At 45.3% G+C, this 15647-nt stretch overlaps 1 protein-coding gene across 2 annotated transcripts; it reads left to right on the top strand.

Moving 5' to 3' along the window:
* The first annotated feature begins 30 nt into the window (after positions 1-30).
* On the top strand, positions 31-9374 carry Mrm3 (mitochondrial rRNA methyltransferase 3). 2 transcript variants are annotated; one of them, XM_004857101.3, is made up of 4 exons: positions 31-344; positions 585-829; positions 3682-3849; positions 7403-9374. In XM_004857101.3, exons 1-4 carry the CDS (start codon positions 31-33, stop codon positions 7942-7944), a joined length of 1269 nt encoding a protein of 422 aa, XP_004857158.1. In that variant the 3' UTR covers positions 7945-9374. The 2 variants fall into 2 exon arrangements, with proteins under 2 accessions (XP_004857158.1, XP_087048088.1); XM_087191962.1 differs by having other exon boundaries at positions 585-856.
* The last annotated feature ends 6273 nt before the right edge of the window (positions 9375-15647 follow it).

Genomic DNA, 15647 nt, shown 5'->3' with positions numbered 1-15647 from the left:
TTCATGAGGTAACCCACGGCGCCGGGAAAGATGGCGGCGTTGGTGAGGTGCATTCAGTCGGTTGTGAAACCATTGCTGCCAATCGTCCAGACTTGGGACCTCGAAGCGCGACGCTGGGTGCGGGCGCTGCGGAGGAACCCTGTGAAAGTGGTATTTCCATCCGGAGAGGTGGTAGAAAAGAAGCGTGCTCCTGGGAAGCAGCCCCGCAAGGCAGCCTCTGAAGCCAGTTCCCAGGAGCAGCGATATAAACAGCCACTTCGTATGTCCCCATCCCAGACGCCTGGTACCTGGGAAGAAGCAGGGCTTCACTACGATAAAGCTTTTCCTGGAGACAGTAGGCTGAGGTGATGTGTTTCTGAGGCTTGTCAACTGTCTGTTTCTCTTCCTGCCTCACAGCGGGATCTCTTCATTTTGATGGAGTTTTTCCAGTACAACCCGCTGTTTTTTTATTTTATTTTATTATTATTCAGAACAAATGTCGCTTGGAATTTGTTTCTATCCTTGTGAAGCTCTTTATGTCTGTTAGAACTGAATGTCTCAGTAACAGTGTTGGTAATCGCCCATCTTTTCGTTTCCATCCACAGGAGTATAATGACAATCGTTAAGTCCAGGTCATTTCGCGAAAGGAAAGGGAAGATTCTGTTGGAAGGTCGCAGACTGATTGCAGACGCTCTCAAGGCAGGAGCTGTACCAAAGGTTTTTTTCTTTAGCCGTCTAGAATACGTTAAGGAGTTGCCAGCCCATAAGTTGAAAGGAGTCAGCCTCATAAAGGTGAAATTTGAGGATATCAAGGATTGGTCCGACCTAGTAGCTCCACAAGGAATAATGGGTCAGTGGTTACACAATGTGTCGCTAGGTATAAAGACCTAGAATTTCTTGTTCATACCTGTCTTAGGGCTAAAATTTTATTTAAGACAAATTCAAAATGTTAACGGCTGAATCCTTTCTTATGACACCCAAAAGAGTGTAAGTCTTAAGCCTACGTATGATGTTTTCAGTGAAAGCTGAAGCCAGTTTCTTACATTTGTATTGTGGCTTTTTATAGTCTTTAGGAAGAGCCATTGTTCCTCATGTTTCTTCAACATTTTTTTTTTTTGAGACAAGGTCTCACTATGTAGTTGCAGCTGGCCTCAGAACTCACTATCCAGCCCAGGTTGGCCTCTAACTCATGGTGGTCCTCCTGCCTCTGCCTCCCCGGTCCTAGGATTACAGGCGTGTACCACCACACCCAGCCATTTCATAATTTTAAAAAATTTATATTATTCAGTTTATTCACATGATGTTATATTTTAAATTTGAGGAGGGGGCTGAGAGGAGAAATAGATAGGAACTAGTGCTACTCATCAAATGTCATGAACTCTAAAACCTCGTTTTAGTAAGTGGGTCCTCTATAAGTAGTAGGATCTCATTACCACAGACATCCAAGTATAAGTTAAGGACTCTTAGGTTCCCCTGCCCCACTGAGCCATCTTTTGGCCATCATGACCCTAAAGTACTGGGTGCTTGATGTTGTGACATTGTATATATTCAGGACTTTGTATCTTTGTTGTCTTTGGAAAGGATCCTAAATTTTTCTTTGTATTATGTATGAGGGCAGTAACTAGAGTTTTTCGTTTGTTTTGTTTTTATTTGTGGTACTGGGGATTGAACCCAGAGGCTTTGCACTGAGCTACACTACATTTCCAGCCCTTTTTTATTTTTATTTTTGGTACCAGGGATCGAACTCGGGTCCTTGTGCTTGCACAGCAGGTAGCCCTTTTTTATTTTTAAAGACAGGGTCTCTTGAAGTCGATAAGTTGCTGAGACTGGGCTCACACTTGTGATCCTCCTGCCTCAGTCTCCCAGAGGGCTGGGATTACACATGTGTACCACCATGTCCAGACAGTTGTTTATTGGAGCAATTATATTCAACAAGAAGCTCTTAAAATTTTAAAAATTGCACAGTTGTTTGGGAGCATGCTTACAAAGGAACTTTTTATTTGATACCAATTTATATAAAGAGCTTAAAACAGTATCTGACCTAAAGAAAATGTTAGTTACTGTTATCACCTCTACCAGTTCACTAGGAAAGAAACTTGCTGTGGATATGTAGTACATCTATGAAAATAAGTTCATCTACATTAGAGAAATTTCATATACTCTAAGGCCATTTTTATTTTAATATTTACCTTTTTCCAGTTTTTCCCTTTTCCCCTAAACATTTTCCATAAAAGTTTGCAAGCTCGAGAGTACATTGTAGATATTTTTCTTTCTTTTTTTTTTTTTTGGTACTGGGGATTGAACTTGGGTCCTTGTGCTTGTGCAGCAGGCGGCGAAATTTAGCGAAAACTGAGCTAAATCCCTGGCCCCATTATAGATATTTTTAAATAAGTTTTCACTAAGGATACCACTTACTGTTTTCATTTTTCCAAATATCCCCAAGCCCATTTGTATTCCCTTGTATTAGACTAAGGACAGAGAAGTCACTAGGTAAATATGGCTGTGGTTGGTCTAAAACTGTCAAGCATCTGGACCTCTAGCATGAAGTCTTAGAAGTGACTTAGTCCCACACTATACTCACAATCCATTCTGCAACCTTTGCAGAGTGTGTTCCAGAAATAGTGCTTCTGAGCTGGGGTATTTGAAAAAGGAGTCATTATTTTGATGCATTCAAAGTGTTTGAATTCAGATTATTTTTCCTGGGAATGTAGTTTGAATTTTAAAACAAGCAATGAAGGAGAGATAAATCTCAAGTCAGAGACAGACTGGAAACTAGTTTTTAAATGTTGGTTAAATTTACAAATTGTTTTTGTTTTTTGCAACAGAGTCTTGCTATGTACTTCAGGTTGGCCTTGAACTCACTGTGTAGTCCAGGCTGGCCTTGAACTCAGGTGATCCTTCTGCTTCAGCCTCTTGAGTGCTGAGATTACAGGTGCATGCCACCATGCCCAGCTAAATTTACAAATTATTAAAAAATATTTAGCCTTCCTAATAGGAAAACTGTAAGTTAATAAAGGAAATGCCATTTCCCCCATAAAAATGGCAAAATTTGAAACATTATATACTCTCAGTGACAGGGTTTGAGCTGGGAAACAGGTATTTATGTGTGTTCCAGACATGAGTAAACTAGAATAGCCCTTGGAGAGGGCACTTTGGTGTCATTTATTAACATTAAAAGTGCATATACACTATTTGTCCATCTCACAGGTGTTTGTCCTAGAGAAACTTTCAGACATGTGCACAGTCATAAGGGATATTTATTGTAGCAGTGTTTGTAATGGAAAATTTTAAATGATTTGTCAGTAGAAGAGCTAAATGAACCACAGTACATTTATATTACTAAATAACATGCAGTAGTTAAAATAAGGTAGTTCCAAATGTACTGATACAGTTTTTCCAGACATGTTATCAAGTAAGTAGATCGCAGAATAGTACATACATTTTATGTTGAAAAAGAAATGTGTCTATATGTAGGTAGATGCATAAAGTTCTAAAAGGATATTCTCCAGGATAGAAAACAGGTGGGGCAGGGAGGGGATTGGCAGTTGTGGAATTTTATGTTGTTTCAATTTTTTTCAACCAGAATGTATTTATATATTTTTTATGTGTAATTAAGAACACATAAATAACAATAATCAAATGGAAATTCAAATTATTGCCAGTCCCCACATCAGATAGTGAACTTCTGTGCTCTTTCCTTAGGAATTTTTGCCAAACCTGACTGTGTTAAGATGACATATCCAGAGACTCAGCTTCACCATTCACTACCTTTATTGTTGATTTGTGACAATCTCCGTGACCCTGGGAACCTAGGGACAATTCTGAGATCTGCAGCTGGGGCAGGCTGCAGCAAAGTGTTACTCACCAAAGGTAAGAGCACCTATTGGCAGATAGATTGGTTGGCCATTTTTAAGTGAGCCAGAGCTCTGGGCAGACATGCATGGGTCCACATTGTGAATCTGCCCCTTACTAGCTTTGTATCCATGAGCAGTATACTAAGTATCAGTTCCCTTATCTGTAAAATGGGAATCATACAATTTTGTTTTTGTTTTTGTTTTGAGACAGAGTCTCCATATGTAGTTCAGGCTGGCCTTGAACTCACTATGTAGCCCAGGTTGGCCTTGAACTTGTGGCAGTCCTCCTACCTCAGCCTCCCAGGTGCTGGGATTAGAGGCATGTGCCACCATGCCTGGCTTTCTCTTCAGGGAATTTTGAGAATTACTTGAGATGATGCAAATAAAGTAATTTGCACCATGCCTGAGGCAATGTGTAATCCAGTAAATGTTGATTTATCTTTAAAATTATTTTGAAACCTGCTAGGTTATTAAAGATTTTAAAAATTAATAAGGGTGGAATACAGTTGCCAGTTTTAACATTTGGTTTTAGGTCCTGCATTTAATGATCTTGTGTTCCCAAGCTGTAGGGTCCATGAGACCTTCCTAATCTTTGAATTCTGAGTCCTACGAAAGGAAAGCTGTCAGCAGTGTGACTGACATTTCCCTGACCCTCAGGATGGGTCACACACTCCACGTTAATCTCATTACCTCTGTCTCTTCTCATCAGAAATGGGAGTTATTAGACTTGGCTCTAATTAGAGTTGCCAAATGGATGGGACATGCAGAAAGTGCCTATTACATCTTGGGAGTGGAGGGGAGGGAGAGTATCAGTCATCCAAATCATCTAAGCTACCATTAAACATAAACTAATAGTGATGGTCATTGCTGAGACTTGCCGGAATTGCTTCTTTCAACTCTTCCAGTTGTACCCTGTTGGAGTGTATTTCTCTGGCAGTGTGTGAGACTCAGGTCTCCATAGTCAGCACCTCACTTCCATTGTTGAGTGCTGTGATAGGAGGTATGATTTTAGAAACATTTACATAATCCAGGCAGTGTGCTTTTCACAAGATGGCTGTGGCTGGTATGAAAAAGGTAGAGAAAGGGGTAAGAAATGCTTGCTGTGGTCCCCAGTGTGAGGATACAAGGAGAGAAGTGTCACCTTTTCTTTACTCCCCACTAGGTGAAGGGGTCAGACTACAGAGTTCCTTTTACAAATCTGGGCCATTCTTCTAGTCCCTTCCCCTCATCTCTTGGCCTGTAGCCTGCCTCCCATCTGGTTTCATGCAGTGTGTGGTAAAGCCTGTGTGTGGGGAATGCATGTGGGCACTCCTGTGTCTTACACATCCTGCATCTTAGCCTCCATTTTAAAGCTAGTCTGCCTGGTTAATCTACCTAAGTTTGACAGATCAATTTAAAGTAACATGAGAAGGCTTGTGCCAACAAGTTAGGGGAAGATGGCAGGTTTGTGATGCAGCTATGGTGCAGTATCCTGGTCACGCCATCTCTCCCAGTTTGCCCATGGTGCAAGCAGACTCAGGAAAATCAAGTGTCTGCCATGCAGCGAACACACGGGAGTGGTTAGGCCTGGCACGTGGCAGTGTGTGAAGGAGTAGGTTCCTCTGGCCTCCTTCCTTAAGTATGACAGGGTGGTGAGTGGTTAAGGCTCCTCTTTACCTTGGATTGCTGTACTTACCTACCTCATTTGTCATCTCTTGTGTGCAGAATTTCTGTTCCAATCTGAGAGTGAACATTGAAGCCCAATGGGTCTTTCTAAAACACCGATCAGGTTCTGTCACTGTTTTGGTTACAACCTTTCAGTGGCGTTATATTGTCATCTGATAAAATCCCAAACTATGGTTGGGCATGGTAGTGCACACCTATAATCCCAGCAGTCTGGAAGACTGAAGCAGGAGGATTTCAAGTTCAAGCTCAGCCTGGATAATTTAGTGATTTATTGAGCCCTGTCTAAAATTATAAAAATTCAAAAGAAAGCCAGGAATTTAGCTTAGTGGTTCTGCTGCCTGCCTTACAAGCGCAAGGTCCTGAGTTCTATCCCTGGTACAAAAAAAAAAAAAAATTCACAAGAAAGAACTGGGGACGCCGTTCAGTGAAAAGATCCTGGGTTCAACCCCCAGTACTGCATCAATCTATCAATCAATCCAAACTCTTGAGAACCCGGAAGGAAGCTCCCCTGCTGCCATCCCAAGCTCCTAGGGCAGAGAAGCTGAGCTGGTCCCAGCACACGGAAGGAAGCTCCCCCACCGCCATCCCAAGCTCCTAGGGCAGAGAAGGTGAGCTGCACGGGTGCCAGAAGCACCCCCAACCCACCCACCCACCGGAAATGTGAAGACACATAAACAAGCCTCAAAAACAGACTTCTGGATCACCTACTGCAACCCCAAAGGGAAAGGAGATGGAACAATCTGATACTCAACCACCTGGACTCTGAACTGGCAACAAAAGAGGATCTGGGAAAAATGAAATCAGAAATAATTACTCAGATAACAGCAAAGATTTTGCTCATGGTGCAAGACATGATTAATAAATCTAGAGAGGACACAGATAAAAAATCCAAACTCCTGCCAGGTGTGGTGGCGTATGCCTGTGATCCCAACACTTGGGAGCCTGAGGCAGGAAGATTGCCATGAGCTCGAAGCCAGCCTAGGCTACATAGTGAGACCCTTTCTCAAAATATTTAAAAAAAAATCCAAACTCTCCAGCTTAGCTTCCTTTATCTTGACAGCTGCCTGCCCTCTACCTCCTTTCCCAGCAGAGCCTCACAATCGGCTGGCCTCTTGCCTGCTTAGTTTTCAGACCTTGGTACTCTGCCTCTTCTCTGACTTTGTCCTCTGCCTAGGCCTCTCCCTGACAAGCCCCAAAGACCCAGCTCAGTGTCAGGTTTTTTTAGATGTTTGATGTTTTTCCTCAAAGTCCCACTTTATACGAGTTTTCAGTTACCTTGTTCATGCTTCTTTCATATCACTTACCGCTAGTGGTTTTATTTTTATTTGAGACAGGGTCTCTTATATAGTCCAGGCTGGCCTTGAACTCACTGTATATCCCAGGCTGGACTCACACTTGCAGTGATCCTCCTGCCTTAGCCTCCTAAGTGCTGGGATTACAGGTGTGCACCACCACACCTGGCTCTATTATCACTACTGTTATCATCTGATTAAATATTGTCCACCCACCACCACCCACTGTTCCTTGAGTTCCTAGAGATGGTATTAATTGTTCGCCTCCCTTCTACAGTGTGGGCCACATGTGTATGGACAATGTTGAAGGGATGGACAAAGTCTATCTCCACTAACAGGGAGTAATCCTACAGTCCCTTGCTGGATCTGCCATCACTTAGGAGGCTCTGGAAGGTCCCAGCTGTCGAGAAGGAATGCAAAAAATTGTTTTAGCTCTAGATCCAAAATTAATCTGATTTACTTAGGTTTTCTAATCTGGGAAGGTTTTTTTTTTGGTACGGGGATTGGGTCCTTGTTCCTGCGCAGCAGGCGGTGAAACCACTGAGCTAAATCCCCAGCCCTAATCTGGGAAGGTTTATGAAGCCTTAATTGTAACCTCTCTTTGTTTTCTAGGCTGTGTGGATGCCTGGGAGCCCAAAGTCCTACGGGCAGGGATGGGGGCACATTTCCAAGTGCCCATTATTAACAATCTGGAATGGGAATCAGTGCCCAACTATCTGCCCCCTGACACCAGGGTCTACGTGGCAGACAACTGTGGTCTCTATGCCCAGGCCCAGATGTCTAACAAAGCCAGTGACCATGGCTGGGTGTGTGATCGACGATTCCTGAAGTTCCACAAGTATGAGGAGGAGGTGGAGGAAGACAAGGATCTAGAGACCAGAGCCAGTAAAGGGTGGCTCCCTGAACTCGAGGTGCAGAATTACGACTTGGACTGGACAGAGGCACCAGCAGCTGTGGTGGTAGGTGGGGAGACCCATGGTGTGAGCCTGGAGTCCCTGCAGTTGGCTGAGAGCACAGGGGGCAAGAGGCTGCTGATTCCTGTCGTGCCTGGTGTGGACAGCCTGAACTCAGCCATGGCTGCAAGTATCCTGCTTTTCGAAGGGAAAAGACAGCTGCGGGTAAAGGCAGAATACTTGAGCAGGGACAGGAGTTAACATTGAGAGGATGCCTCTAGCTTCTTCCCTGGCACAGTGTTAGGAGATTGACACAGTTGGCAACTGTGGCTTCCTAGGCTACGTGCAGGAGGAGGAAGTAGGCATTAGTGCCATATGGTTATTGGAACAGTAAAAATTTCCATCGAAGTTTCTGCTTTTCATCATAAATAACAAAGGTCAGCGTTAACTAGAGGTTAGCATTTCCGCTCTCTCCCGCAGTGAGTGCATCATGAGGTGAATCCTGAGTGTGAATGCACATGTCAAACTGTACCCTGAGGATAAAGCAATTTGTAATGTGTGAGGAAAGGATTAAATATTTGTTTTCCAAAAAGTTATTTTGTATTCTATTAAAATGTATTTTGTTTAAAAAAACAACAACAAAGGTCAGAATTCTTCCTAAGATCTCCCTTCACCAGTTTCGAGGTTATAGATGATCCACATGACTGTATATACCTATTTTAAAAACTGTCCATTAGGGCTGGGGTGTAGCTCAGTGGTAGTAGAGTGCTTGGCTAGCATGCATAGAGCTTTGGGTTCTATCCCCAGCACCTCAAAACAAAGTTACTAAGGAGCACTTTTTTTGTTTCCCAAGACATCATCTTGGTCAGAACAGAATTCCCTCTGCCAGCTGAGGGGTGTCTTCTAGCCATGAAGCACTGGTTATAAGCCATGGCCGAGTCACTTGCATCTGATCATCGGTCATTGGAAAATAAACTCCTATGAAGTACAGTACTGGAGATTACATTAAAAAGTTTCTTAAGTATCTCTTTTCATCTTTGGCCTAGTGATGAGAACACTGCTAAGAGATTAGTGACCCAGGAAGCTAAGGGCTACAGGTCTTGGCATTCACCAGCTGGCTGTTCTTGGGGGCTAGATGTGTCAGTCTCTGGGGTTGTTCCAGCCCTCACTACAGCAGCTGCTGTGTGTATTTCTCCCCGTGGCAATCAACAGAAAAGGTTAATTCATCAAGTGATATACCTTCTTACCATCTCTCCAAATAACTTTTTGAAAACTGCGAAAAAGAAATTGAGTTTTAAAATTAGGCTTAACACTGGATTTGTCAGGAGAGCTCTACTCTTTTACTAGCTCCCTCTCATAACTAGTCTTTGTTATAGTTTAGATCTAACGTGTCCCACTAAAGCCTCATGTACTTAGAGGGGGACTTGCAAGTAATTGGATCATGAGGGCAATATACTTACCAGTGGATGAGTCCATTGATGAGTTCATGGCTAAGTGGGCTGTTAGGATCACTGGGAGCGTGACCTGGCACAATGTATTCTTGTCCCCAGCTCCTTCCTCCCTTCCCACTTTGCTTCCCAACCACCATTTGAATAGCTTTGCTCTACCACGTTGTTTCTGCTGTGAACCCAGCCAACCATGGAGTGAATCCACTGAAACTGAGCCAAAATAAACCTGTCCTCTAAGTTGCAGGTGTTGGGTATTTTGTCCCAGGGACAGCAAAATGTACCACTTGATTAGAGGTAATGTACTTATTTACATTTATATTCCCCTTCCATCCACAAAGATAGAGCCACTCAAGAAAATGCCAGTGCTACTAGACGCAACGTGAACAGAGGGTTCCCTCGAGGGAAGGGTGGCCGAGGTTCTGAGAGCTCGGGGCCCTTGGCACACCACACTGCTACAGGACCCTGCTGTTCTCTCAAAACCAGAGGGGACCAGCGAAAGCTGGATCCTTATTTACCAGGTGCCAGCCAGGGATGTGAGGGCAAATGCAGATGGTAATCAGTGTATCTGTGGGCAGCTTTGGAAAGGGGCGGGTGGACTGGAGTGTGGGACTCATTCCGAACACTTTATTTTTTTGAGACAGGCTCTTGCTATGTCAGGCTGGCCTTGAACTCACTGTGTAGCCCATGCTGGCCTTGAACTTGAGGTGATACTCCGGCCTCAGCCTCCCAAGTGCAGGGATTATAGGCATGCAGCACCACACCGGGCCACACACTGCTTTTGTAACCACAAGACAGGGCTGGAGTTAAAGGTAACACTAGGAATGTAGTTTTACCACATCCCTTTGATGTAGTAGCTCTAGTAATGGTTTGGATTCTCTGGGGATCCTTCAGCTGCACATTCTAGGGTGGCTGAGTTGCCGGCATGCTCAAGGTAAAACACGTAACCCTTCTTCCTTGCTGTTTCCCCCAGGTCCCTAGTAAAAGTCCCTTTTGGGAGAAGCAAGTGGTCAGGTGTGCTCAGTGCCCCAAGTGGCAGGTGGCATTGCTTTGGTGTGTTTAAAGGAAAGGGTGTCTGCGGTTTTCAGTTTGGTTGGCAGCATCCTCCCAGGCTGCTGAGCCTGAACTACAACTGGGGTGTCATGCTTTGGTCTGGGCCTGCCAAGGACCCCCACAAATGTACAGTGTGGGGGGCCCACAGATTCTGGAGATTCCATCACCGGTCAGCTTTCAGAAAGCGGGTGTGTTGAGAGTGGAATGGCTGTAGATACCTGGTCAACTTTCAGAAAGTAAAGTAGATGTGCTCAGGGCCTTCTCCTGCGTTGCTGCCCATGAGCAGTTGGCAAACTTGCAGAGCTGAGAAGAGTACAGTTGACTGTCACACCAGCAGGCTCGGCCTGGAAGGCAGCATGGAGAATTCCTGCCACTCCACAGTCTGTCGACATTTAGACTCCCCCTCAACACCTTAAAAATGTGCTAAGAAACAAGTTATTAAATACAAGCCTTTATCTTTCCAGCATGAAACCAATGTCCCATAATTTGTAACAATCTCTGGATCATGCTCCTGCTGGGTTTTATTACAAGATAAAAATGAAAGAACTAACCATCTACCATATCATGGGTGTCAGAGGAAAAAACTACATATTATTCATTGTATACTTGATGGTTCACACAGCGTCTGAGTTCTTTTGTATATTCATGGCTATGATGTAGCCTGGGGGTGAGGAGGAGGGGCAGGAGGTAAACTGCTGTCTTTCAAATGATTACTAGGGACCAAGTGGTGGTTACAGAATTTCCTGAGTAATACTGGAAAATCATCATCATGCATTCTCAATTTGGAGCCCAACACTTGTTCTGTCACCATTTTCACAGTAAACAAGAATGAAAGTGAGCAGCATATGACAAGAAAAACTGCTTGGCTAAGATAAACAGCCGTCAAATGCTAGCCAAGCTTCCGCCTTTTGTTGAGGCTCCCCCATAGTACTGGTTTCTGCCACGAGGTGGCAGACCACACCTCAGAAATGGCTCTCAAAGCTGCAGGGAGGAGTCAGGATTTTTCCTGGATTTAAATTGTTAAAAAGAAGGGAAAGAGAAGGATGGAGTCCAGTCTCCAGCACAGAGCACGCTCAGAGGTGTCAGAGATCCTTGCAAATTGTCTCATAATTTTGGCACAAGTAAGAATCTAAACTTTAGGAAGACACTACCAAAAACTCAAGAGATGGGATGTGGCAAAACTGGCTCAGCTTCTCCTTGTGACAGAGCCTCTGGGCAGACATTGATGCCCCAGTGAACCGAGACACTGGGAGCCACACACTGTCCTTCAATTAGTGTTGCAGGGCAAGGAGATCAGAAACCATTCTCTTCCCTCACCCCAGCTGCTAGATCCTGCACAGATCCCTGGTCATGAAGGCCCATAGGAGACAGATCGCTGGGCACCTTTTATCACTTGCCCCACGGTTCAGAGCAACTCCGGATGTCACCACCATCCAAGCTGAGCTGCATCTAGCACCACCTTTGCCGTTCCTCACAGAGAGACCTCAAAACAGCACCTGCCCAAGGTTTCCCAGCTAGTGCTGAAAACCCACAGCTGTGCTGCAGGACCTGGTTCTCTTCACTGGATCCAGCTACCTCTTTCCTCAAAAGCAGACTTCACTTGTGCTTTTAAATTTTTTCAAGAAACCACTTGTGGTGCTTTTTTTTTTGTACTGGCCCTGAACCCAACCAGGGTCTCACACATCCAGGCAAGTGCTTTACCACTGAGCTATACCCTCAACCCATGTTTTTACTATTATTTAAAAATTCTGAGACAGGTCTTGTTAAATTGCCTAATGTGGTCTCAAACTTTTTTTGTTTTGGTTTTTTGAGACAAGGTCTCACTGTGTAGTTCAGGCTGGCCTCAAACTCACAGAAATCTTCCTGCATCACCTCCCAAGTGCTGGGATTACAGGCATGTGCCATCATGCCCGGAATGGCCTCAAACTTTTGATCCACCTGTCTCCGCCCTCCTGAGTAGCTGTGATTACAGGTATGTGCCACCATGCCTTGCACGTTGCCACTTTTAAACTCCAAGATCTTATTTCCTCAGTGAATGCATGAATGGAATAAACTAGAAGCCAAATTAATGGATGAAGTGAGTTTCTGAACTCAGGAGCCATGCCACATCTGAGGAGCTGACATCACAGCTGCAGGCCAAGTCCTCACTGGAAGGCTCAGACAGCACTGACCTCAATGTCCAAGTATGACTGATAACTGCAGTGTGTCATGGATGGGATCAGGTCTGCTCTTCCTTTTTTTTCTTCTCTTTGAAATGGGGTCCTGCTACATTGCTCAGTCTGGCCTCAAATTTTGATCTCCCTCAGCCTCCCAGTAGCTAGGATTACACTATGTCTGACCTTTCCTGCTCCTAATACTGGGATTCCTAGTTGTGTTGGAGGCAAGAGCTCCTTTTCTCAGCTGAAGCCTTAGAGAGATGGGTGGGCCACTGCCAAAGCTGCTGCTTCCTCAAAATGCAAGAAGGAACAAAGGTTGGGCAGGAGGAGCAGTGGCTGGAGCAAGGTCGGGGCTCAGCCTCCTTCACACCACTGGACAGAAAGGGAGGCACATACTGACTGCAAGCCTGCAGAGTGGCCCTCATGACTTGGGACTTCCATGTCCTCTGGTGTCCAAAGGAGAATGATTATTTTGGCCCTGAGTCCTAAGACCATGTCACCGTGTCCTCCCTGTGGCCTGTGTGTGTGCCTCATTTGTGTGAGGCATGAGCACCCAGGAATACAGACGGAGGCTACTTCTGCCTACTTTGGGCTGCAAACTGGCCTCTGGGGATGGAGGTTTATACAAGTTGGCACATTATTTAATAGAAATACAACTGTCCCTCAGAACAAGTTCCACCTACACCTAATAGCACATTTCCTGGCTTGGGAAGTATTCCGAGACACCAAGGGCATGAGCCACACTTACGCTTTGAAAAACTAAGCACACTTGCTTTGTCCTTTCACACATAAGGTGAGCATCCTTCTCTCCCATCTCGCCCAGGAGGAGAAATCCCAGCCATAAAGCAGGACCAATATAAAAATCTACATACAGCCTTTTGTTTCCTGGAAAACCTTTCACCCTCCACACATGTTCATAGGCCACTGGCACTAATAAAGAAGCTCACAGTCAACCACCGTCTGTCCCCAAAGAATTTTCCCTTAAGCAGACTACCAGGAGGAAAGGGCATGTTCTTATCCCTATTGACATTTAGCAATGCCGGGTGTAGGGAAGGTGCTGACTTCAATGCAACTGCTTTTAAGGGAAAACATGAAAGATCCTCCTGTGCTCAGGGTCCCCAGAGAGGAGCTGCGGGGGCACTCCTGATCCTCTGTAGTCCATGTCTATTGCCACCCCAAGATCTGTGCCCAGTGGTGTTCCAGTCCCACGGGGCAAGCCTGGGCCTGCCCAGGCTAACTGGAGAAATGGTACTATGTACAAAATGTGTGTGTGCTCCTGCATGACTGGACAGGGAGGGACCACATGCTCACTTGGGTCCCTGCCAGCATGACAGTTCTGTATGTGCATTTCTCCACATGTCTTCACACATCCCTGGTTTTCTCCCCACACTAAACAGTGTAGCACCATATCAGGTCCCACTGGTCTGTTCCGAGATCATACCCTGGTTGCCTGTCTCATTGTTGAATGCAGTTGGCTGTGTGGAGCCCAGCAGCAGGAGTGGGAAGAGCTTTTTAGTGTCTAGTTAGGCAACAGGAAAAAACAAAACCTGGCTGAAAATTACAACTTGAAGCTTGGCTGATGCCAGAAAAGCAGTACTGGCTCCCTATGCTGGGATGAATGATGGCCAATGATTTCAAACCACATTTGGGGGGAAGGGGGCATAAGCAATAGCAGAACATCACCTCACTCCTGGAAAGAAAACTGGTTTCCATCTGCCCACTCTACATAGCAGTCCCAACACGTGCCCTTTCCCTTAAACAGATCTTTAATGTGGTGAGACAGGTTAAAAAAGAAATATTCATCTCTGTTGTGAGAATGGGTGGAATGGGATCTGGAGGTTGTTGCAAGTTGTGAATACAAAGTCAGGAAACCCAGGGTGGCATTTCTATAGCCATCTTCCTGTCTCAATCTGCAGGACATGGCTTCCCTTGCTGTTGGTAGAAGCCTTTGAATATATCACAGCTGGGGTTTTAAGCCACTTCCAATAGCAACAAGGCTTGTAAGGTATTTTGGAACTGCTTGGTGCAATCTGCCAACCACCCACTCTATCTACATCAATAACTTTTAGGATTTCTCATACCATGAAGCTCTTCCCTAATGTTTCCCCCCAGTGTAGCTACTGTCTAGACCTAGATCTTTTTAGTAAATCTTTCCTGCTGATATAAACCTACACATCCACTCCAAAAGGGGAATTCTGGTGACAAAGATCCAGGTGGCTTTAGTGGCTAGTGAGTAAGAAGAGTCAATCTAGTACAGGTTAAAGTATCACAGATGTCTTCTACTTACTCCATTGCAGTGACTTCCAGTAACTCATCACTGGACTTGTTGCTTCTGCTCCCAAAGACAAGTAGCTACTAAGAGGGATTCTCTGGCCTCTAAGACAAGCTTGACATAAGATGGGGGTGGCGGGGACAGACGGACGACACACATGGACAGAAATCTTCCAAGGGCAGGACTTCATCTTGTACCCACCCTGAGAGGTGCTGGGAGAGTTTCTTCAGAAGTTCCTTATCCTTGGGTATAGCTGGGCTTGGGTGTCCCCAACTCTTGCCATTCTTCACAGGGACACCCATGCTGCGTGTTATGGTCTATATCTTGATGTCGCCCAAGAGCCTCATGCTCTCATAGGCAGGGTTTTTGGAAGGTGATTGAATTATGATGGGAGTGATATAGCTGACTTGTTAGGAGATGGGGCCTATCGGAGAGGCAGCTGACTGGCGGTGTGACCAGAAAGGGTGTTTCTCCCTCCCTGGCTCTTATTTTCTCAGTTTCCTGGCTGCCATGGCATGAGCGGTTTTTCCTATACTATACTTCTCCGCCATGCCATCCTGCCTTGGAGCCAGCAGACTGTGGACTGAAAACATGAGCCAAAAAAAACTTCTTTAGGTTGTAGGTCCTGGGTATTTGTGTCTCAGCAACAAGCAAACAACTAAGACCCTGAGTTAGTCCTTGTATGCAAACCACTCCCCCCAGCCTTCTCAGATTTCAGGGCACTTAGCTTCCCTGCAGGGCTGGAGACTGAGGGAATGTCCACAACGACTTCTGCAATCTGAGAATTCACCCTCCAAGTGCCAGGGCAAACCAGGTGGGGTGGTGGCCAGAGCTCCGGGAGGGATCTTCTTCTGGCACTCATCCAAATGAGCGTCCTGGCTTCTGGAACCAAGATCTGACAGATGGCCACATTAATTCTTAGGACACCCCCCCCCCCCCCCCGCCATCTTCCCCACCCTCATGCCGAGGAATGAATTCAGGACCTTGCGCCTGCTAGGCAAGTGCTCCACCACCACTGGGCTATATCCCCAGCCCCAG

The sequence above is a fragment of the Heterocephalus glaber genome, unplaced genomic scaffold (genome assembly GCF_053883595.1).
Source record: "Heterocephalus glaber isolate CG9 unplaced genomic scaffold, H.glaber_assembly_v1.0 deba00001564, whole genome shotgun sequence".
In the NCBI taxonomy this organism is placed as follows: domain Eukaryota; kingdom Metazoa; phylum Chordata; class Mammalia; order Rodentia; family Bathyergidae; genus Heterocephalus; species Heterocephalus glaber.
This window is presented reverse-complemented; position numbering and strand designations above follow the sequence as displayed.

Bases quoted from the DNA above. Each gene is read 5' to 3' on its own strand.
- Mrm3 (XM_087191962.1), top strand. From the start codon at position 31: ATGGCGGCGTTGGTGAGGTGCATTCAGTCGGTTGTGAAACCATTGCTG. The intron at 345-584 runs GTGATGTGTTTC...TTCCATCCACAG, and splicing joins CCTGGAGACAGTAGGCTGAG to GAGTATAATGACAATCGTTA. The intron at 857-3,681 runs GTATAAAGACCT...CTCTTTCCTTAG, and splicing joins GTTACACAATGTGTCGCTAG to GAATTTTTGCCAAACCTGAC.